This window comes from Perca fluviatilis, chromosome 8 (assembly GCF_010015445.1).
Source record: "Perca fluviatilis chromosome 8, GENO_Pfluv_1.0, whole genome shotgun sequence".
Lineage (NCBI taxonomy): Eukaryota > Metazoa > Chordata > Actinopteri > Perciformes > Percidae > Perca > Perca fluviatilis.
The window spans coordinates 748,909-771,992 of NC_053119.1; the positions used below are offsets into that span (position 1 = coordinate 748,909).

The 23,084-nt window shown below is 43.5% G+C and overlaps 1 protein-coding gene across 1 annotated transcript in view; it reads right to left on the minus strand.

The window, feature by feature from the left end:
• Positions 1-5,159: 5,159 nt before the first annotated feature.
• LOC120563709 (transcription initiation factor TFIID subunit 4-like) overlaps positions 5,160-23,084 on the minus strand; it is a gene marked incomplete in the record, with an annotated part of 45,657 nt that continues 27,732 nt past the window's right edge. The window contains 6 exon segments of the mRNA XM_039808070.1: positions 5,160-5,229; positions 5,458-5,563; positions 7,291-7,366; positions 15,812-15,901; positions 21,147-21,269; positions 22,868-23,056. Of these exon segments, the coding sequence (XP_039664004.1) occupies positions 5,160-5,229; positions 5,458-5,563; positions 7,291-7,366; positions 15,812-15,901; positions 21,147-21,269; positions 22,868-23,056 (654 nt within the window).

Consider the following 23,084-nt stretch of genomic DNA (forward strand, 5'->3'; position numbering starts at 1 on the left):
TTTTAGTCAACTTTAGCATGGGTGTATTCACGTATGCTGAGCACTGTATGTGAAACTAGGGAGAGGTCTGCATGTATGTGAAACTAGGGAGAGGTCTGCATGTATGTGAAACTAGGGAGAGGTCTGCATGTAGTGAAACTAGGGAGAGGTCTGCATGTAGTGAAACTAGGGAGAGGTCTGCATGTAGTGAAACTAGGGAGAGGTCTGCATGTAGTGAAACTAGGGAGAGGTCTGCATGTATGTGAAACTAGGGAGAGGTCTGCATGTATGTGAAACTAGGGAGAGGTCTGCATGTAGTGAAACTAGGGAGAGGTCTGCATGTAGTGAAACTAGGGAGAGGTCTGCATGTATTGAAACTAGGGAGAGGTCTGCATGTATGTGAAACTAGGGAGAGGTCTGCATGTAGTGAAACTAGGGAGAGGTCTGCATGTAGTGAAACTAGGGAGAGGTCTGCATGTATGTGAAACTAGGGAGAGGTCTGCATGTATGTGAAACTAGGGAGAGGTCTGCATGTAAGTGAAACTAGGGAGAGGTCTGCATGTAGTGAAACTAGGGAGAGGGTCTGCATGTAGTGAAACTAGGAGAGGTCTGCATGTAGTGAAACTAGGGAGAGGTCTGCATGTAGTGAAACTAGGGAGAGGGTCTGTGACGTATGTGAAACTAGGGAGAGGTCTGCATGTAGTGAAACTAGGGAGAGGGTCTGCATGTGTGAAGAAACTAGGGAGAGGTCTGCATGTAGTGAAACTAGGGAGAGGTCTGCATGTAGTGAAACTAGGGAGAGGTCTGCATGTATGTGAAACTAGGGAGAGGTCTGCATGTAGTGAAACTAGGGAGAGGTCTGCATGTGTGTGAAACTAGGGAGAGGTCTGCATGTATGTGAAACTAGGGAGAGGTCTGCGTATGTATGAAACTAGGGAGAGGTCGGTATGTATGTGAAACTAGGGAGAGGTCTGGTGTATTGAACCAGGGAGAGGTCTGCATGTATTGTGAAACTAGGGAGAGGTCTGTATGTAGTGAAACTAGGGAGAGGTCTGTATGTATTGAAACCAGGGGAGAGGTGTACGCATGTGGAACTAGGGAGAGGTCTGCATGTATGTGAAACTAGGGAGAGGTCTGTATGTATGTGGAAACTAGGGAGAGGTCTGATGTCATGTGTGTGAAACTAGGGAGAGGTCTGGATGTATGTGAAACTAGGAGAGGTCGTCATGTATGTGAAACTAGGGAGAGGTCTGCATGTATGTGAAACTAGGAGAGGGTCTGCATGTATGTGAAACTAGGGAGAGGTCTGAATGTGGTGTGAAACTAGGGAGAGGTCTGCATGTATGTGAAACTAGGGAGAGGTCTGCATGTAGTGAAACTAGGGAGAGGTCTGCATGTAGTGTGAAACTAGGGAGAGGTCTGCTGTATGTGGTGAAACTAGGGAGAGGTCTGCATGTAGTGGAAACTAGGGAGAGGTCTGCATGTATTGGAAACTAGGGAGAGGTCTGCATGTATTGAAACTAGGGAGAGGTCTGGTATGGTTGAAACTAGGGAGAGGTCTGCATGTAGTGAAACTAAGGAGAGGTCTGCATGTATGTGAAACTAGGAGAGGTCTGCATGTATGTGAAACTAGGGAGAGGTCTGCATGTATTGAAACTAGGGAGAGGTCTGCATGTGGTGGAAACTAGGGAGAGGTCTGTAATGTATTGAAACTAGGGAGAGGTCTGCATGTATTGAAACTAGGGAGAGGTCTGCATGTATGTGAAACTAGGGAGAGGTCTGCATGTATGTGAAACTAGGGAGAGGTCTGCATGTATGTGAAACTAGGGAGAGGTCTGCATGTATTGAAACTAGGGAGAGGTCTGCATGTAGTGAAACTAGGGAGAGGTCTGCATGTATGTGAAACTAGGGAGAGGTCTGCATGTATTGAAACTAGGGAGAGGTCTGCATGTATGTGAAACTAGGGAGAGGTCTGCATGTATGGAAACTAGGGAGAGGTCTGCATGTAGTGAAACTAGGGAGAGGTCTGCCGGATGTAGTTGAAACTAGGGAGAGGTCTGCATGTATGTGAAACTAGGGAGAGGTCTGCATGTATTGAAACTAGGGAGAGGTCTGCATGTATTGAAACTAGGGAGAGGTCTGCATGTAGTGAAACTAGGGAGAGGTCTGCATGTATGTGAAACTAGGAGAGGTCTGCATGTATGTGAAACTAGGGAGAGGTCTGCATGTATGTGAAACTAGGGAGAGGTCTGCATGTATGTGAAACTAGGAGAGGGTCTTGCATGTGGTGAAACTAGGGAGAGGTCTGCATGTAGTGAAACTAGGGAGAGGTCTGCATGTATGTGAAACTAGGGAGAGGTCTGCATGTATGTGAAACTAGGGAGAGGTCTGCATGTGGAAACTAGGGAGAGGTCTGCGTATGTGGAAACTAGGGAGAGGTCTGCATGTTAGTGAAACTAGGGAGAGGTCTGCATGTAGTGAAACAGGAGAGGTCTGCAGTGTGTGGAAACTAGGGAGAGGTCTGCATGTAGTGAAACTAGGGGGAGGTCTGCATGTATTGAAACTAGGGAGAGGTCTGCATGTATTGAAACTAGGGAGAGGTCTGCATGTATTGAAACTAGGGAGAGGTCTGCATGTAGTGAAACTAGGGAGAGGTCTGCATGTATGTGAAACTAGGGAGAGGTCTGCATGTATTGAAACTAGGGAGAGGTCTGCATGTATTGAAACTAGGGAGAGGTCTGCATGTATTGAAACTAGGGAGAGGTCTGCATGTATTGAAACTAGGGAGAGGTCTGCATGTAGTGAAACTAGGGAGAGGGTCTGCATGTATGTGAAACTAGGGAGAGGTCTGCATGTAGTGAAACTAGGGAGAGGTCTGCATGTAGTGAAACTAGGAGAGGTCTGTATGTGAAACTAGGGAGAGGTCTGCATGTATGTGAAACTAGGGAGAGGTCTGCATGTAGTGAAACTAGGGAGAGGTCTGCATGTAGTGAAACTAGGGAGAGGTCTGCATGTATGTGAAACTAGGGAGAGGGGTCTGCATGTATGTGAAAACAGGGAGAGGTCTCTGCGTGTGTAGAAACTAGGGAGAGGTCTGCATGTATGTGAAACTAGGGAGAGGTCTGCATGTAGTGAAACTAGGGAGAGGTCGCATTGTGAACCAGGAGAGGTCTACATGTATGGAAACTAGGGAGATCTGCATTAGGAAACCGAGAGGTCAAGGAACCTAGGAGGTAGAAACTAGGAGGTATGGAGGAGGAGGAGGAGAGATAGAAAGTGGAACGGGGAGGAAGATGTAGTGAACTAGGAAACCAGGAGACAGTATGTGAAAACTATGGGGAGGTCTGCATGTGTATGGCTGGAACCGAGGGAGGTCTGCATGTATGGAAACTAGGAGGGGCCTAGGGGATGCATGGAACCTAGGAAACCTAGGGAGACCTTATGTGAAACTAGGAGAGGTCTGCATGGAATGAGGAAACTAGGAGAGGTCAACCATGGACAAGAGAAACACAGTGAAAAGGACAGAACCAGGAGAAGGTCGCATGAAGAACTAGGAAAACAGGAGTCCAGGAACACAGGAAGGCCAGGCTCAATGTATGGAAACTAGGAGGTCTGCAGGACTAGGAAGAATAGGAAACTAAGGAGAGGTCTGTAATGAGGAAGGAGAGGTCTGCATGTATGGAAGGAACTAGGAGGTTCATGGAACTAGGGAGGTCTGCATGTATGTGGAACTAGGGAGAGGTCTGTATATGTGAAAACCTAGGAGAGGGTCTGCATGTAGTGGAAACCAGGGAGAGGTCTGCATGTAGTGGAAACCTAGGGAGGTCGCAGTATGGAAAACTAGGAGGGTCTGTATGTGGAAACTAGGAGGTCTGCATGTATTGAAAAGGGAGAGGTCTGCATGTATGTGAAACCCAGGAGAGGTCTGCATGTTGTGAAAACCTAGGGAGGTGGATGCATGTGAAACCCAGGAGAGGTCTGTGCATGTTGTGAAACTAGGGAGAGGTCTGTGTAGTTGTGAAACTAGGGGAGGTCTGCATGTATTGGGAGAGGTCTGCATGTAGTGAAACTAGGGAGAGGTCCAGCAGTTGGAAACTAGGGAGAGGTCTGCATGTAGTGGAAACTGGAGAGGTCTGCATGTATGTGAAACTAGGGAGAGGTCTGCATGTAGTGGAAGAGAGGTCTGTATGTATGTGAAACGGGAGAGGTCTGCATGTATGGAAACTAGGAGAGGTCTGCATGTAGTGAAACTGGAGGTCTGCATGTATGGAAACGGGTATGTAGGGGACGTGCATGTATTGAAACAGGGAGAGGTCTGTATGTATGGAAAGGAGAGGTCTGCATGTAGTGAAACTAGGGAGGTCTGCATGTATTTGAAACTAGGGGGAGGGGTCTGCATGTATTGGAAACTAGGGAGGTCTGCATGTTGAAACTAGGGAGAGGTCTGCATGTGGGTGGAAACTAGGGAGAGGTCTGCATGTATGTGAAACTAGGGGAGAGTGGTCTGCATGTGTGGAACTAGGGAGAGGTCTGCATGTATGTGAAACTAGGGAGAGGTCTGCATGTATGTGAAACTAGGGAGAGGTCTGCATGTAGTGAAACTAGGGGAGAGGTCTGCATGTATGTGAAACTAGGGAGAGGTCTGTGCATATAGTGAAACTAGGGAGAGGTCTGCATGTATGTGAAACTAGGGAGAGGTCTGCATGTATTGGAAACTAGGGAGAGGTCTGCATGTATGTGAAAACTAGGGAGAGGTCTTGCATGTAGTGAAAACTAGGGAGAGGTCTGCATGTAGTGAAACTAGGGAGAGGTCGGCATGTAGTGAAACTAGGGAGAGGTCTGCATGTGTTGAAACTAGGGAGAGGTCTGCATGTAGTGAAACTAGGGAGAGGTCTGCATGTGTTGAAACTAGGGAGAGGTCTGCATGTATTGAAACTAGGGGGGGGGGGGGGGGGGGCATGTATTGAAACTAGGGAGAGGTCTGCATGTATGTGAAACTAGGGAGAGGTCTGCATGTATGTGAAACTAGGGAGAGGTCTGCATGTAGTGAAACTAGGGAGAGGTCTGCATGTATTGAAACTAGGGAGAGGTCTGCATGTATTGAAACTAGGGAGAGGTCTGCATGTATTGAACGTGGAGGTTTCAGTGTGGATGAGATGGTAGGGGAGGAAAAGCTAGTGTTACTGTGGCGCCCTCTGCTGGCTGATCTCTGAACTACACCGCTGACTGCTCTGGGCTGGGTCTGGGTCTCTGAGGTGTTTAATATGTTTAGGGTCCATCTACACTCCACAGGACGACTGACCAATCATTTAACGTTGGAAATAAACTGAAACAGGATCTTTTTTTTATTATTTCTGTTATTTTATCCTTCTGTTGCTGCTTTCGGGTCTTATTTTTTAAGATTTCTTCTCCTGTGAGGCACTCGGTGCCTAAGTAACGTGATAAACTAATGAGCCTGCGGACAAGTTAACACCTCACCTGAAGGTCCCGCCCCCCGGGTCGCTCAGCTTCCTCTGATTGGCCGTAGCTGTCGGCGTCACCAGACCTCTGCCGATTATCGTCATGGGTCGACTCACGAGCGTCCCTGCGGAGAAAACATGTGACGTCACCAAAAAGTTAAGTTCAATCAACTTTTGGAGACAAGCAACCTGCAGTAGTGGTGGGGGGGGAGAATCGATACAGCATAGCATCAAAATATATTTCTGTGGTAATACTGCATCGATACACAGACGCCAAGTATGGATATATTAATATATATGTGCTGGTCAGTCTGTCTGCTTGATAATCAGATTTGGCAGCAATAACATTAAAGTGAGATGAACAAACAGAGAAAAGTATCTTTTTAGATAAAACAGATGTTGACAACATTTCCTTTTGGGGACATCATTTGAAATTGGAAAAAATTTGAAATTGGAAAAAAAAATTGAAATTGGAAAAAAGGTAATAAACTGCAATATATCCCAGAATATTGCAATATGTTTAAAATCGCAATAATATCGTATCGTGACACAGGTATCGTGATAGGGCTGGGCGATGTGGAGAAAATCAGATACCACCATATCTTTGACCAGTGACCTCGATACCATAACGATATCGTAGTGGTGACTATCGGTGCTTTCACTAAATATTTACCCAATGAGAGTTTAGATCAATAATCACCAGTAATGAGGATATAATGACTGAGAGGGTAAAGGTGAATAATAGAACAGTTACAGTCTGGTGAGGTCAGGACATGACATCACTTTACTGTGAAGCAGCCTTTAACACCAGGAACACACACTTATGTCATATCACCATAACCAAAATCTAAGACGATGTCTAGTCTCATATCACGATATCCAAAATCTAAGACGATGTCTAGTCTCATATCACCATAACCAAAATCTAAGACGATGTCTAGTCTCATATCACCATAACCAAAATCTAAGACGATGTCTAGTCTCATATCACGATAACCAAAATCTAAGACGATGTCTAGTCTCATATCACCATAACCAAAATCTAAGACGATGTCTAGTCTCATATCACCATAACCAAAATCTAAGACGATGTCTAGTCTCATATCACCATAACCAAAATCTAAGACGATGTCTAGTCTCATATCACGATATCCAAAATCTAAGACGATGTCTAGTCTCATATCACGATATCCAAAATCTAAGACGATGTCTAGTCTCATATCACGATATCCAAAATCTAAGACGATGTCTAGTCTCATATCACGATATCGATATATACTGGCGATCCATACACTGCCCAGCTCTAATTCTCTTTTTTTGTGGGCATTTTTCAGTGTGTGTGTGTGTGTGTGCCCCTGTGTGTGTGTGTGTGTGTTGGTGCCCCTGTGTGTGTGTGTGTGTGTGCCCTGTGTGTGTGTGTGTGTGTGTGCCCTGTGTGTGTGTGTGTGGTAGTGTGCCCCTGTGTGTGTGTGTGTGTGTGCGTGCCCTGTGTGTGTGTGTGTGTGTGTGCGTGCCCCTGTGTGTGTGTGTGTGTGTGTCGTGCCCTGTGTGTGTGTGTGTGTGTGTGTGTGTGTGTGTGTGCCCCTGTGTGTGTGTGTGTGTGTGTGTGTGTGCCCTGTGTGTGTGTGTGTGTGTGCCCCTGTGTGTGTGTGTGTGGTGCTTCTTGTGTGTGTGTGTGTGTGTGCCCCTGTGTGTGCCCCTGTGTGTGTGTGTGTGTGCCCCCTGTGTGTGTGTGTGTGTGTGTCCCCTGTGTGTGTGTGTGTGCCCCTGTGTGTGTGCGCACCCCTGTCTGTCTGTCTGTCTGTCTGTCTGTCTGTCTGTCTGTCTGTGTGTATAGAGCAGAGAGACTCACCCTGAGGTCTGAGAGTCTGACTGAAGACGACTGGAGAACGGGTCTGAACCGGCTGGACTCCTGCTCGGTTCACAGCCTGAACACAACAGACACGTTACAATAACGTTACAATAACTTTAAAATAACTTTAAAATAACGTTACAATAACTTTAAAATAACTTTAAAATAACGTTACAATAACGTTACAATAACGTTACAATAACGTTACAATAACGTTACAATAACGTTACAATAACTTTAAATAACTTTAAAATAACTTTAAAATAACGTTACAATAACTTTACAATAACGTTACAATAACATTACAATAACGTTACAATAACGTTACAATAACGTTACAATAACTTTAAAATAACTTTAAAATAACGTTACAATAACATTACAATAACGTTACAATAACATTACAATAACTTTACAATAGCCATCCACTCCTTCCATGTCCTCCCTCCTCCCTCTCTCCTCTCCCCTCTCTCTCCCTCTCTCCTCTCCTCCCCTCCATCTCTCTCTCTTCCTCTCATCTCTCCTCTCTCTCCCTCTTTCTCCCTCTCTCTCTCTCTCTCCCCTCCTCTCCTCTCTCTCCTCCCTCTCTCTCTCTCTCTCCTCTCCCTCTCTCTCTCTCTCTCTCCTCTCTCTCTCTCTCCTCTCTCTCTCTCCTCTCTCTCTCTCTCTCCTCTCTCTCCCTCTCTCCCTCTCTCTCTCTCTCTCCTCTCTCTCTCTCTCTCCACTCTCTCTCTCTCTCTCTCTCCTCCTCTCCCTCTCTCTCCTCTCTCTCTCTCTCTCTCTCTCTCTCTCTCTCTCTCTCCTCTCTCTCTCTCTTCCTCTCTCTCTCTCTCTCTCCTCTCTCTCTCTCCTCCTCTCTCATCCTCCTCTCTCCTCCTCCTCTCTCTCCTCTCTCTCTCTCTCCTCTCTCTCTCTATGTCATATAATAAATGCTATATATAAAATAAAATGTATGCTCTGTATTTAATAATATTATCTTAAAGAATTTATATGTCTTTTGTTTTCCTCCTCTCTCTCTTAAATCCTCTCTCTCTCTCCACTCTCCTCTCTCTCTCTCCTCTCTCTCTCCTCTCTCTCTCTCCTCTCTCTCTCCTCTCCTCTCTCTCCTCTCTCTCTCTCTCTCCTTTCCTCTCTCTCCTCTCTCTCTCTCCTCTCCTCTCTCTCTCCTCTCTCTCTCCTCTCTCTCTCTCTCCTCCTCCTCCTCCTCCTCTCTCTCCTCTCTCCTCTCTCTCTCTCCTCTCTTTCCTCTCTCTCTCTCCTCCTCTCTCTCTCTCTCCTTCCTCTCTCTCCTTCCTCTCTCTCTCTCTCTCTCCTTTCCTCTCTCTCTCTCCTCTCTCCTCTCCTCTCTCTTTTCCTCTCCTCTCCTCTCTCTCTCCCCTCTCTCTCCTCTCCCTCTCCTCTCTCTCTCTCTCCTCTCCTCCCTCTCTCTCTCTCCTCTCCTCCCTCTCTCTCTCCTCTCCTCCCTCTTCTCCTCTCTCTCTCTCTCCTCTCTCTCTCCTCCTCTCTCTCTCTCCTCCTCTCCTCTCTCTCTCTCTCTCTCTCCTCCTCCCCTCTCCTCCTCTCTCTCTCTCTCTCTCTCCTCTCTCTCTCCTCCTCTCCTCTCCTCTCCTCCTCCTCTCTCCTCTCCTCCTCTCTCTCTCTCTCCTCCTCTCTCTCCTCTCTCTCTCCACCTCTCTCCTTCCTCTCCTCTCTCTCTCTCCTCTCTCTCTCTCTCCACTCCCTCTCTCTCCTCTCCTTCTCCTCTCTCTCTAAAGTCTCCTCTTCTCTCTCATCTCTCTCGTGTCGTGTCTCTTGTGTGTCTCCTGTGTGCTCTCTCCTCTCCTCCACTCTCTCTCTCTACTCCGGCTCTCTCTCTCTCTCCCTCTCTCTCTCTCCATCTCTCTCCTCTCTCTCTCTCCTCCTCTCTCTCTCCTCTCTCTCTCTCCCCTCTCTCTCTCCTCTCTCTCTCTCTCTCCTTCTCTCCTCTCTCATCTCTCTCTCTCTCTCTCTCCTCCTTCTCTCTCTCTCTCCTCCTCCTCTCCTCCTCTCTCTCTCTCTCCTCTCTCCTCTCCTCTCCATCTCTCTCTCTCATCTCTCTCTCTCTCTCTCCTCTCTCTCTCCTCATCTCTCTCTCATCTCTCTCTCCTCTCTCGTCTCTCTCCTCTCTCTCATCTCTCATCTCTCTCGTCTCTCATCTCTCTCATCTCTCTCTCATCTCTCTAAATGCTCCTCATCTCTCTTTCTCATCTCATTGTTATTATTATTATTGATTAGTGTGTGTGTGTGTGTGATGGTGTGGTGTGTGATGGGTGTGTGTGTGTATTAGTGTGTGATGGTGTGGTGTGTGATTGGTGTGTGGTGTGTGTATGAGTGTGTGGATGTTAGTGTGTGTATGTGTGTATTGGGAGTGTGTGAAGTGTATTGGTGATATGTGTGTGTGATGATTATTAGTGTGTGTGTATGGTGTGTGTGTTAGTGTGTGAGGGTGTGTGTGTATTAGTGTGTGTGTGTGTATGGTAGTGTGTGTGTGTGTGTGGAGGTGTGTGTGTGTGTATTAGGTGTGTGTATTAGGTGTAGTGTGTGTGTATTAGGTGTGTGTGTGTATTAGTGTGTGTGTATTGGTGTGGTGTGTGTGTGTGTGTATTGGTGTGTGTGTGTGTGTATTAGTGTGTGTGTATAGTGTGTGTGTGTGTGTATGTGGTGATGTGTGTGTGTGTGTGTATTAGTGTGTGTGATGTTAGTGTGTGTGTGTGTGTATGTGTGTGTGTGTGTATTAGTGTGTGTGTATTAGTGTGTGTGTGTGTGTATTAGTGTGTGTGTATTAGTGTGTGTGTATTAGTGTGTGTGTGTATTAGTGTGTGTGTGTATTAGTGTGTGTGTGTGTGTATTAGTGTGTGTGTATTAGTGTGTGTGATGTTACCAGGGTGTTGTGGCCGGAGGCGTTCATCCTATGCAGCTACCCGGCAGACTGACTAGCAGACCTCGACCCTGATAAGCTAGTGGTGATAAGTGGCTAGTGGGGAGCAGTGCTGGGGGTCACCAGAGACTGCTGGTTGCTGAGCAGAGAACTAGGCACTCAGCGTCAAGGAGGAGGCTTTCACGAGACACACACACACACACTACCTACACACACCACCTACCTACCTACCACCACCACCTACACACCTGCCTACTACCTGCAGATCAAGCAGGGGGAAGGTACCGCCCTTCCTATAGATCCAGCGTGGGACTTTATGTCTTAATAGTATGTGTCCCGTGGTTGAACCAGGCTCCACTCTTAAAAGAGGGGTGAGAGAAAAACAAAAAGGTGATAAAGGAAGGGTCAAGGGCCAAAAAAGTGTAGGAAACAAATGCTAAAGTTTGAAAGAAGGGGGTGAAAAACAGCAGAAAGAGAATTGGGGCTTTTAAGAGAGAAACAACACCAAAGTTAGGGAGTTAGTGAGAGATCTTTCACTGGAAGTTAAACTACAAGATGGAGAGAAAGTCTCAGTTTAGGGGAATTATCATTTACTGTGGACCGCTCAGGGTCAGAGTTAGGAGATTATACCAGCTCAGGGTTAGGGTTATACCAGCTCCAGGGTTAGGAGTTAGGGTTATACCAGCTCAGGGTCAGGAGTTAGGAGTTATACCAGCTCAGGGTAGATTTCTAAAAGTTAGTTACTAAGTTAGAGTTAGGGTTACCACCAGCTCAGGGTCAGGAGTTAGGGTTATACCCGCTCAGAGTCCAGGGGTTGGGAGTTATACCACGCTCAGGGTTAGGAGTTAGGAGTTATATACCAGCTCAGGAGTCAAGGGTTAGGGTTATACCGCTCAGGAGTCAGGAGGTTAGGGTTATACTTACCCGCTCAGGGTCAGGAGTTAGGGGTTATACCGCTCCCAGGGGTCAGGAGTTAGGAGTTGACACCAGCTCCAGCGCATACATAAATAAAAGTGCACAAACAGAACCACAAAAACACTGAAATCACGACACAAAGAGGTCCAAGAAAGAAACACAACTTCTGAAAAGGAAGTTCGGAAAAAACTCAAAAAGTGACAAAAAGCATATTATATATATATATATATATATATATATATATATATATATATATATATATAGTATATATATATTTTATATATATATATATATATATATATATTTTATATATATATATATATATAAAGAATATATATATATATATATATATATATAAAATATTAGATATATATATATATTTTTTATATATATATATTATATATATATATATATATATATATATATAAAAATATGTATATATATATATAAAGATATATAGGAAATATATATATATATATATATATATATATCTCAGTGTTTCCTCTGGGATTTTTTTGGCGTGGGGGGCAGATCCTATCCCCATGCGTGCAAAGGAAATGTTTGTGCGTATTAAAACGGAGCTGACATACAGCTGCAACACAAACTAATATTATTTTACCTCTGTTCACACACAGTAGGGGCCTTATATTATGATTTTAGTTTGAAGTTGAGACTTCTGTATTTTTGTGAGGGAACTGTGGGTCTACAACATGAACTTCTTCTTAGGAAACCAAAGAACCCAAAGCAGGAAAACTTATATATGGTGTAAAACCATTCATAATAGAAACTAGTTGCATATTTGCCTCAGTGGCAAAAGTGGTATGCCTTGCTGTGGGCATTTGATTTTCTTGGCTTATGGAAAAATAACTCCAAGCTATAGAAGTAACTTCAGTTACAGGAGGAATAGAAAGAACCCTAACCCTAATAATTGCACACACATCCTCTCAAAGAGGAGTACACCAGCTGACAAGAAAAAATGTCAGAGGAAGTTCATGCACAGCTGACAGCAGAGGAACTGAGAGAGATGAAGTTTATGAGGTTTATGGAGAAACAAAAGGACTAGCCCAGGTGCTTACCCGGTCCAGTAGCTGCTCACCACAGCAGACACTTATAACTTTCTGAGCAGTCTCAGAGTTAGCTTATAAATGGGCAAATAGCATACTTTAGTTTTTATTTGGCTGTGGATTATGTTGAATGAATTTCCCCAATATTATTTCCTTGAATGTATGAAATAATCAGGGTTTAGCCTACTATGCCATGATCACACGTGATGTGATAGAGGATAAGATCCAGGGGCGTTGCAGCATTCAATCAACAGCCACGTGGTGCATTAAGTGCGTGCGTGCGGCATTAGTGCGTAATAGCGTGCATTAGCGTAATATGCGTGCGTATTAGCGTGCATTGCGTGTGCATTAGTGCGTGTGTGCGGCATTAGTGTGCGCATTAGTGCGTGTGTGCGTAATAGTGCGGCATTAGTGATGTTATGCGTAATAAGGCATTAGTGCGGCATTAGTGCGTGTGTGCATTAGCGTGCGTATTAGTGCATGCATTGAAGTGTGCGTACAAGGTGTGTGTGTGTATTTTCAGTGGCAGGTATTAGTGCGGTGATGTCACCGGCAAGCTGGCTTACGACGCCCATCCTGACGGCGGCCGTCGGGTCGTGGAAGTCGGATCGGGCAGCTCCTCGCCTGATGATGGTGGCAGTGATGGTGGCGCGTAAAATAGGTGTCACCGTGAACGGCTGGTTGCCGGAGTATCCTGGCGCAGCCGGCCAAGGTTTTGAGCATAATAACACACACACACACACACACACACACACAATAATAACACACACACACACACACACACACACACACAATACACACACACACACACAAAAAAACACACACAATAAAAAAAAAAAAACCACACACACACACACAAACACCAAAAACAACACACACAATATACACACACACACACAATAATAAATCAGCCCCACGGACTATTATAATAATTGGTGAAACTCACTCTTAAAAAGAAGGTGAGAAAAACACAAAGGTGATAAAGGAAGGGTCAAAAGGCCCAAAATGTCAGAAACAAATGCTAAAAAGTTTGAAGAAGGGGTGAAAAACAGCAGAAAGAAGTGAGGCTTTTCTGAAGAGAAACAACACCAAAGTTAAAGTAAGACACTAATTAAACAAGAGTAAGGAAGATTTCACTAACTTAAACCACCAAGAAAAATAGGTTGTCATACCAGTTGCTGCACATTACTGGTTAGGGTTACACCAGGGTCAGGGTTAGGTTACACCACCAGGTTAGGGTTAGGGTTGTCCCGCCAGGGTCAGGGTTAGGTTACATAACCACCAGGGTCAGGGTTAGGGTTATACCCGCTCAGGGTTAGGGTTAGGGTTATACCCGCTCAGGGTCAGGGTTAGGGTTATACCCGCTCAGGGTCAGGGTTAGGGTTATACCCGCTCAGGGTCAGGGTTAGGGTTATACCCGCTCAGGGTCAGGGTTAGGTTGGCACCAGCGCCATAAATAAAGTGCCAAAACAGAACCACAAGAAACACTGAAATACGACACAAAAGGTCAGAAAAAAACACAACTTCTGAAAAAGTTCGGAAAAAACTCTGAAAAAAGTGACAAAAAGCATATTATATATATATATATATATATATATATATATATATATATATATATTTATATATAATATATATTTTTTATATACATCTATATATCTATATATTTTATATATATATATATATTTATATATATATATATATATATATAAAAAATATATATATATATATATATAAAATATATAAAATATATATATATATATATATATATCTCAGTGTTTCCTCTAGATTTTTTAGCAGTGAGGGGGATCTGTCCCATGCGTGCAAAATGTTGTAATGTATAAACAGAGCTGACACTTCGCTGCAACACAAACTAATATTTATTTACCTCTGTTCACACACAATGAGGCATATTTTGATTTCGTTTTGATTGAACTGTATTTTTGAGGAACTGTAGGTCTACAACATGAACTTCTTCATAGGGAAACCAAAACCCAAAGCAGGCTATATATAGTATGAAACCATTCATAATGAAACTAGTTGCATATTTGCCTCAGTGGCAAAGTTGGCAGCCTTGCTGTGTGCATTTGATTTTTCTTGGCTTTTGGAAAAATAACTCCAAGGCTATAGGAGTAACTCGGTTACAGGGGAATTCAGAAAGAACCCTAACCCTAATAATTGCACACATCCTCTCCAAGGAGTGCACCAGCTGTAAAATGTCCCGGAGGAAGTTCATGCAGCGACTGGCAGAGGAGCTGAGAGATGAGTTTATGAGTTTATGGAGGAAACAAAGGGCAGCGGTGCACGGTCCGAGCAGCGCTGCTCACCACAGCAGACACCAACACGGAGGCAGTGCCAGGTTAGCTTATAAATGTTCAAATAACATACTTTTAATTGTTATTTGGCTGTGAATTATGTTGAATGAATTTCCCCCCAATATATTTCATGAATGTATGAAATAATCAGGGTTTAGCCTACTATGCCATGATCTGATATATGATAGGATAAGATCAGGGGCGTTGTATTCAATCAACAGCCACGTGCAATGTAGCTAGCAGGTGAAGGTGAAACTAAAAATGTGCAAGAACTATAGACTAACACAGGCTTAAATTAACTGATAATATAAGTTATACGACTTATAGTTCTCAAGGATGCACACATGCCCTCTCAACCGGAGGACAGCCTCTCAACCGGAGGACAGCCTCTCAACCGGAGGAGGACAGCCTCTCTACCGGAGGAGGACAGCCTCTCTACCGGAGGAGGACAGCCTCTCTACCGGAGGAGGACAGCCTCTCTACCGGAGGAGGACAGCCTCTCTACCGGAGGAGGACAGCCTCTCTACCGGAGGAGGACAGCCTCTCTACCGGAGGAGGACAGCCTCTCTACCGGAGGACAGCCTCTCTACCGGAGGAGGACAGCCTCTCTACCGGAGGAGGCAGCCTCTCTACCGAGGACAGCCTCTCTACCGAGGAGGAGCGCCCTCTACCGAGGAGGACAGCCTCTACCGAGGAGGACAGCCTCTACCGGAGGAGGACAGCTCTCTACCGGAGGAGGACAGCATCTCTACCGAGGAGGGACAGCATCTCTACGGAGGAGGACAGCATCTCTACCGAGGACAGCCTCTACCGAGGACAGCTCTCTACCGGAGGACAGCCCTCTACGGAGGAAGCTCACCGAGGACAGCATCTCTACGGAGGACAGCATCTCTACCGGAGGACAGCCTCTCTACCGGAGGACAGCCTCTCTACCGGAGGACAGCCTCTCTACCGGAGGACAGCATCTCTACCGGAGGACAGCATCTCTACCGGAGGACAGCATCTCTACCGGAGGACAGCATCTCTACCGGAGGACAGCCTCTCTACCGGAGGACAGCCTCTCTACCGGAGGACAGCCTCTCAACCGGAGGACAGCCTCTCAACCGGAGGACAGCCTCTCAACCGGAGGACAGCCTCTCAACCGGAGGACAGCCTCTCTACCGGAGGACAGCCTCTCAACCGGAGGACAGCCTCTCAACTGGATATATATACTACTGCATATATATATATATATATATGCAGTAGTATATATATCCGGTGTGTGTGTGTGTGTGTGTGTGTATATATGTGCATATATATATATAGTACTACTAGGAGTAGTTTGTGAGTGTTACCTTGAGGAAGGGGATGAGGTAGGGCTGTGGGGAGGACTTCAACTCAGCCTGCAGCCGAGTGGTGAACTCCTCCGGCTCAATCTTTGCATCCTGAACACAACACAGAAACACACACATATATATTATATTATCATCCTGAACACACACACACACACATATATTATATTATCATCCTGAACACACACACACACACACACACACACACACATATATATTATATTATCATCCTGAAAACACACACACACACATATATATTATATTATCATCCTGAACACACACACACACAAACACACACATATATATTATATTATCATCCTGAAAACACACACACACACACATATTATATTATCATCCTGAACACACACACACACACACACACACACACACACACACACACACACACACACACACACACACACACACACACACACACACACACATATTATCATCCTGAACACACACACACATTATATGATCATCCTGAACACACACACACACACACATATATTATCATCCTGAACACAAACACACACACACACACACACATATATTATCATCCTGAACACACACACACACACACACACACATATATTATCATCCTGAACACACACACACACATACAACACACATATATATATTATCATCCTGAACACACACACATATTATATTATCATCCTGAACACACACACACACAAATAACAATAAACAACACACACACACACACACACACACACACACACACACACACACACACTTTAATGACAACAAACACACAGACTCGTATTCTCACGACAGAACACATACATAACACATGATGATTAATGTGGTAACGTACCAGCAGGTCCTGCACTAATAACACATGGTGATTAATGTGGTAACGTACCAGCAGGTCCTGCACTAATAACACATGATGATTAATGTGGTAACGATGTAAGTCCAATAAACTGATGATAATGTGGTAATGTACCAGAGGTCCTGTACTAATAACACATGATGATTAATGTGGTAACGTACCAGCAGGTCCTGCACTAATAACACATGATATTATGTAACGTACAGGCCTCATAATAACATGATGATTAATGGTAACGCACGAAGGCTGCACTACACATGATGATTAATGTGGTAACGTACCAGCAGGTCCTGCACTAATAACACATGATGATTAATGTGGTAACGTACCAGCAGGTCCTGCACTAATAACACATGATGATTAATGTGGTAACGTACCAGCAGGTCCTGTACTAATAACACATGATGATTAATGTGGTAACGTACCAGCAGGTCCTGTACTAATAACACATGATGATTAATGTGGTAACGTACCAGCAGGTCCTGCACTAATAACACATGATGATTAATGTGGTAACGTACCAGCAGGTCCTGTACTAATAACACATGATGATTAATGTGGTAACGTACCAGCAGGTCCTGTACTAATAACACATGATGATTAATGTGGTAACGTACCAGCAGGTCCTGTACTAATAACACATGATGATTAATGTGGTAACGTACCAGCAGGTCCTGTACTAATAACACATGATGATTAATGTGGTAACGTACCAGCAGGTCCTGTACTAATAACACATGATGATTAATGTGGTAACGTACCGCAGGTCCTGTACTAATAACACATGATGATTAATGTGGTAACGTACCAGCAGGTCCTGTACTAATAACACATGGTGATTAATGTGGTAACGTACCAGCAGGTCCTGTACTAATAACACATGGTGATTAATGTGGTAACGTACCAGCAGGTCCTGTACTAATAACACATGATGATTAATGTGGTAACGTACCAGCAGGTCCTGTACTAATAACACATGATGATTAATGTGGTGAACGCACTGTGCAGGTCCTGTACTAATAACACATGATGATTAATGTGGTAACGCACCAAGGTCCTGTAATAACACATGATGATTAATGGTAACGTACAGCGGTCCTGTACTAATAACACATGATGATTAATGTGGTAACGTACTACAGTCCCTGTAATAACACATGATGATTAATGGTAACGTACAGCAGGTCCTGCACTAATAACACATGATGATTAATGTGGTAACGCATACCAGCAGGTCCTGTACTAATAACACATGATGATTAATGTGGTAGCAACAGGTCCTGCACTTAACACATGATGATTATGTGGTAACGCACTGTAGGTCCTGCACTAATAACACATGATGATTAATGTGGTAACGTACGTGCAGGTCCTGTACTAATAACACATGATGATTAATGTGGTAACGCACTGTAGATCCTGTACTAATAACACATGATGATTAATGTGGTAACGTATCAGCAGGTCCTGTACTAATAAACATGATGATTAATGTGGTAACGTACCAGCAGGTCCTGTACTAATAACACATGATGATTAATGTGGTAACGCATGTTAAGGTCCTTACTAATAACACATGATGATTAATGTGGTTACGCACTGTAAGGTCCTGTACTAATAACACATGATGATTAATGTGGTAACGCATGTGCAGAACCTGTACTAATAACACATGATGATTAATGGTAACGCACTGGCAGGTCCTGCACTAATAACACATGATGATTAATGTGGTAACGCACTGTGCAAGTCCTGTACTAATAACACATGATGATTAATGTGGTAACGCAGTGCGGTCCTGTACTAATAACACATGATGATTAATGTGGTAACGTACCGAAGGTCCTGTACTATAACACATGATGATTAATGTGGTAACGCACTAGTCCTGCACTAATAACACATGGTGATTAATGTGGTACGTACCAGCAGGTCCTGTACTAATAACACATGATGATTAATGTGGTAACGCATCAGCAGGTCCTGCACTAATAACAATGATGATTAATGGTAACGCACGTTAGATCCTGCACTAATAACACATGATGATTAATGGTAACGTACGTGCAGGTCCTGTACTAATAACACATGATGATTAATGTGGTAACAGTGCGGGTTGTATAATAACACATGATGATTGATGTAACGCACGGTATGGTCCTGTACCATAACACATGATGATTAATGTGGTAACGCACGGTCCTGCACTAATAACACATGATGATTAATGTGGTGCGTACCGCGGTCCTGTACTAATAACACATGATGATTAATGTGGTAACGTACCAGCAGGTCCTGTACTAATAACACATGATGATTAATGTGGTAACGTACCAGCAGGTCCTGTACTAATAACACATGATGATTAATGTGGTAACGTACCATCAGGTCCTGTACTAATAACACATGATGATTAATGTGGTAACGTACGAGCAGGTCCTGTACTAATAACACATGATGATTAATGTGGTAACGCACTCGCAGGTCCTGCACTAATAACACATGGTGATTAATGTGGTAACGTACCAGCAGGTCCTGCACTAATAACACATGATGATTAATGTGGTAACGTACCAGCAGGTCCTGTACTAATAACACATGGTGATTAATGTGGAAACGGCCAGCAGGTCCGTACTAATAACACATGATGATTAATGTGGTAACGTACCAGCAGGTCCTGTACTAATAACACATGGTGATTAATGTGGTAACGTACCAGCAGGTCCTGTACTAATAACACATGGTGATTAATGTGGTAACGTACCAGCAGGTCCTGTACTAATAACACATGATGATTAATGTGGTAACGTACCAGCAGGTCCTGTACTAATAACACATGATGATTAATGTGGTAACGTACCAGCAGGTCCTGCACTAATAACACATGATGATTAATGTGGTAACTGCAGCAGGTCCTGTACTAACAACATGATGATTAATGTGGTAACGTACCAGCAGTCCTGTACTAATAACACATGATGATTAATGTGGTAACGCATCGCAGGTCCTGTACTAATAACACATGATGATTAATGGTAACGTACGCAGGTCCTGTACTAATAACACATGATGATTAATGTGGTAACGCATGAAGGTCCTGTACTAATAACACATGATGATTAATGTGGTAACGTAGTGCGGTCCTGCACTAATAACACATGATGATTAATTGGTAACCATTGCATCCTGCACTAATAACACATGATGATTAATGGTAACGCATCAGCAGGTCCTGCACTAATAACACATGATGATTAATGTGGAACGTACCACAGGTCCTGCACTAATAACACATGATGATTAATGGTAAATGCGGTCCTGCACTAATAACACATGATGATTAATGGTAACGCATTAAGGTCCTGTACTAATAACACATGATGATTAAGCATAACGTATAGGTCCTGCACTAATAACACAGATGATTAAGGTAACGTACAAGGTCCTGCACTAATAACACATGATGATTAACGTGGTAACGCACTGGTCCGTACTAATAACACATGATGATTAATGGTACGCTGTGCTACCCTTATAATAACACATGATGATTAATGTGGTAACGCACTGAGCAGGTCCTGTACTAATACACATGATGATTAATGTGGTAACGTACCAGCAGGTCCTGTACTAATAACACAGATGATTAATGTGGTAACGCATGTAAGGGCCTGTACTAATAACACATGATGTTAATGTGGTAATGTCCAGCAGGTCCGCACTAATAACACATGATGATTAATGTGTACGCATAAGGTCCGTACTAATAACACATGATGATTAAGTGGTAACGCACTGTAGGTTGTATAATACACATGATGATTAATGGTAACAGCAGTTAAGTATCCTGTACCATAAAATATGATGATTAATGTGGTAACGTACTAAGGTCCTGTACTAATAACACATGATGATTATGGTAACGCATGTTAAGGTCCTGTACTAATAACACATGATGATTAATGTGGTAATGTACCAGCAGGTCCTGTACTAATAACACATGATGATGAATGTGGTAACGCAGAAGGTCCTGCATAATAACACATGATGATTAATGTGGAACTACCTGCTAGGTCCTGCACTAATAACACATGATGATTAATGTGGTAACGTACGGAGGTCCTGCACTAATAACACATGATGATTAATGTGGTAACGCATGTAGGGTCCTGCACTAATAACACATGATGATTAATGTGGTAACGTACAGCAGGTCCTGACTAATAACACATGATGATTAATGTGGTAACGCACCAGCAGGTCCTGTACCATAACACATGATGATTAATGTGGTAACGATTGCAAGGTCCTGTACTAATAACACATTGTGATTAAGTGGTAACGAGACCTGTACTAATAACACATGGTGATTATGTGGTAACGTACCAGCAGGTCCTGTACTAATAACACATGATGATTAATGTGGTAACGTACCAGCAGGTCCTGTACTAATAACACATGATGATTAATGTGGTAACGTACCAGCAGGTCCTGCACCAGGGCCTTGACATTCTTGGAGGTATCGGGGGAAGGAGAGTTGTGCGACGCCAGCTTGATCAGAGTGGCCAGGAAGTTCTTACACTTCTTCACATTTTCCTGCATCTCCTAAAAATCAAAAGAAAAAGCATATAAAAAAGGGTTTAAAAACAGGAGTCAAAAAGTGCCAAAAAGCCTTTAAAAGCATCTAAATAAGCTTCAAAAAAATTTCAAAAAAGCAACGAAATAGTGTCAAAACCCGTCAAAAAAAGGCATTTAAAAAGCATTACGAAAGCGTCAAAACAAGCATCAAATGAAAACGTTAAAAAAGGCATTTAAAAAAGTTTCAAGTTCTTACACTTGTTGATGTTTTCCTGCATCTCCTGTCGACACACGAGAGAAACACTGATGACGAGTCAGCACGAGTATCTGATTACTCTAACGGGGCTTTCACAATGAGCCGCGAAAAAAAGTGTTATCGGGTTACTACCGGTTTCCCCAACCTGAACTCCATGTTCCTATGTTTTTTTGTGTACGTGACTGATGGGAACACCAATCTCTGACACTAGTCTCTGACACTAGTCCAGGAGAAAGCATGAACGCTGTAACCAGCAGCCACAAACCGCCAAGACTTCACATTGTTTTATTCTGGCCAATTGAAGAGCCAGATGTGTCTTCAAAGCATTTAATTTAGACCTTCTAAAGTCTGCAAAATAACTTTCTAAAGTCTACAAAACTAACTTTCTAAAGTCTACAAAACTATCTTTCTAAAGTCTACAAAACTAACTTTCTAAAGTCTACAAAACTATCTTTCTAAAGTCTACAAAACTATCTTTCTAAAGTCTACAAAACTAACTTTCTAAAGTCTGCAAAATAACTTTCTAAAGTCTACAAAACTAACTTTCTAAAGTCTACAAAACTATCTTTCTAAAGTCTGCAAAACTAACTTTCTAAAGTCTGCAAAACTAACTTTCTAAAGTCTGCAAAACTAACTTTCTAAAGTCTGCAAAACTAACTTTCTAAAGTCTGCAAAACTAACTTTCTAAAGTCTGCAAAACTAACTTTCTAAAGTCTGCAAAACTAACTTTCTACAGTCTGCAAAACTAACTTTCTACAGTCTGCAAAACTAACTTTCTAAAGTCTGCAAAACTAACTTTCTAAAGTCTGCAAAACTAACTTTCTACAGTCTGCAAAACTAACTTTCTAAAGTCTGCAAAACTAACTTTCTAAAGTCTGCAAAACTAACTTTCTACAGTCTGCAAAACTAACTTTCTACAGTCTGCAAAACTAACTTTCTACAGTCTGCAAAACTAACTTTCTACAGTCTGCAAAACTAACTTTCTAAAATCTGCAAAACTAACTTTCTAAAGTCTGCAAAACTAACTTTCTAAAGTCTATAAAACTAACTTTCTAAAGTCTGCAAAACTAACTTTCTAAAGTCTACAAAACTAACTTTCTAAAGTCTGCAAAACTAACTTTCTAAAGTCTAAAAAACAAACTTTCTAAAGTCTGCAAAACTAACTTTCTAAAACTTTCCAAAGTCTAAAGGAAATGCACTTAGACTCATCTGGCCAATGATCTGAATGTTGTCACATGACTTTTTTTTTTTCGTCAGCTGATTGGGAGGATAGCGAACAGCGCGGTGTGGGAAGGAACCTCAACGGAGGTTCTGGTCTCGGTCTGGACCAAACGCAGCCTCAGACTCAGGAAGTAGAGCGTGAACTGACCTGCGACACCATGTTGACTCTGGCGGGCGTGGTGGGCGCGGGGGCGGGCGTGGCGCTGGTCAGCGGGGCGGACGGGACGCCGGCAGGTTTGGTCACTGGCGTCCCCCCGGCGGTGATCACCGTTTGAGCCTTCTGGGGGGTCATCTTCACCGACACCGCGGCTCCGCCCGGCGCCACCGTGAGAGCCTTCTGGGAACACAAACACATTTCACTTCAC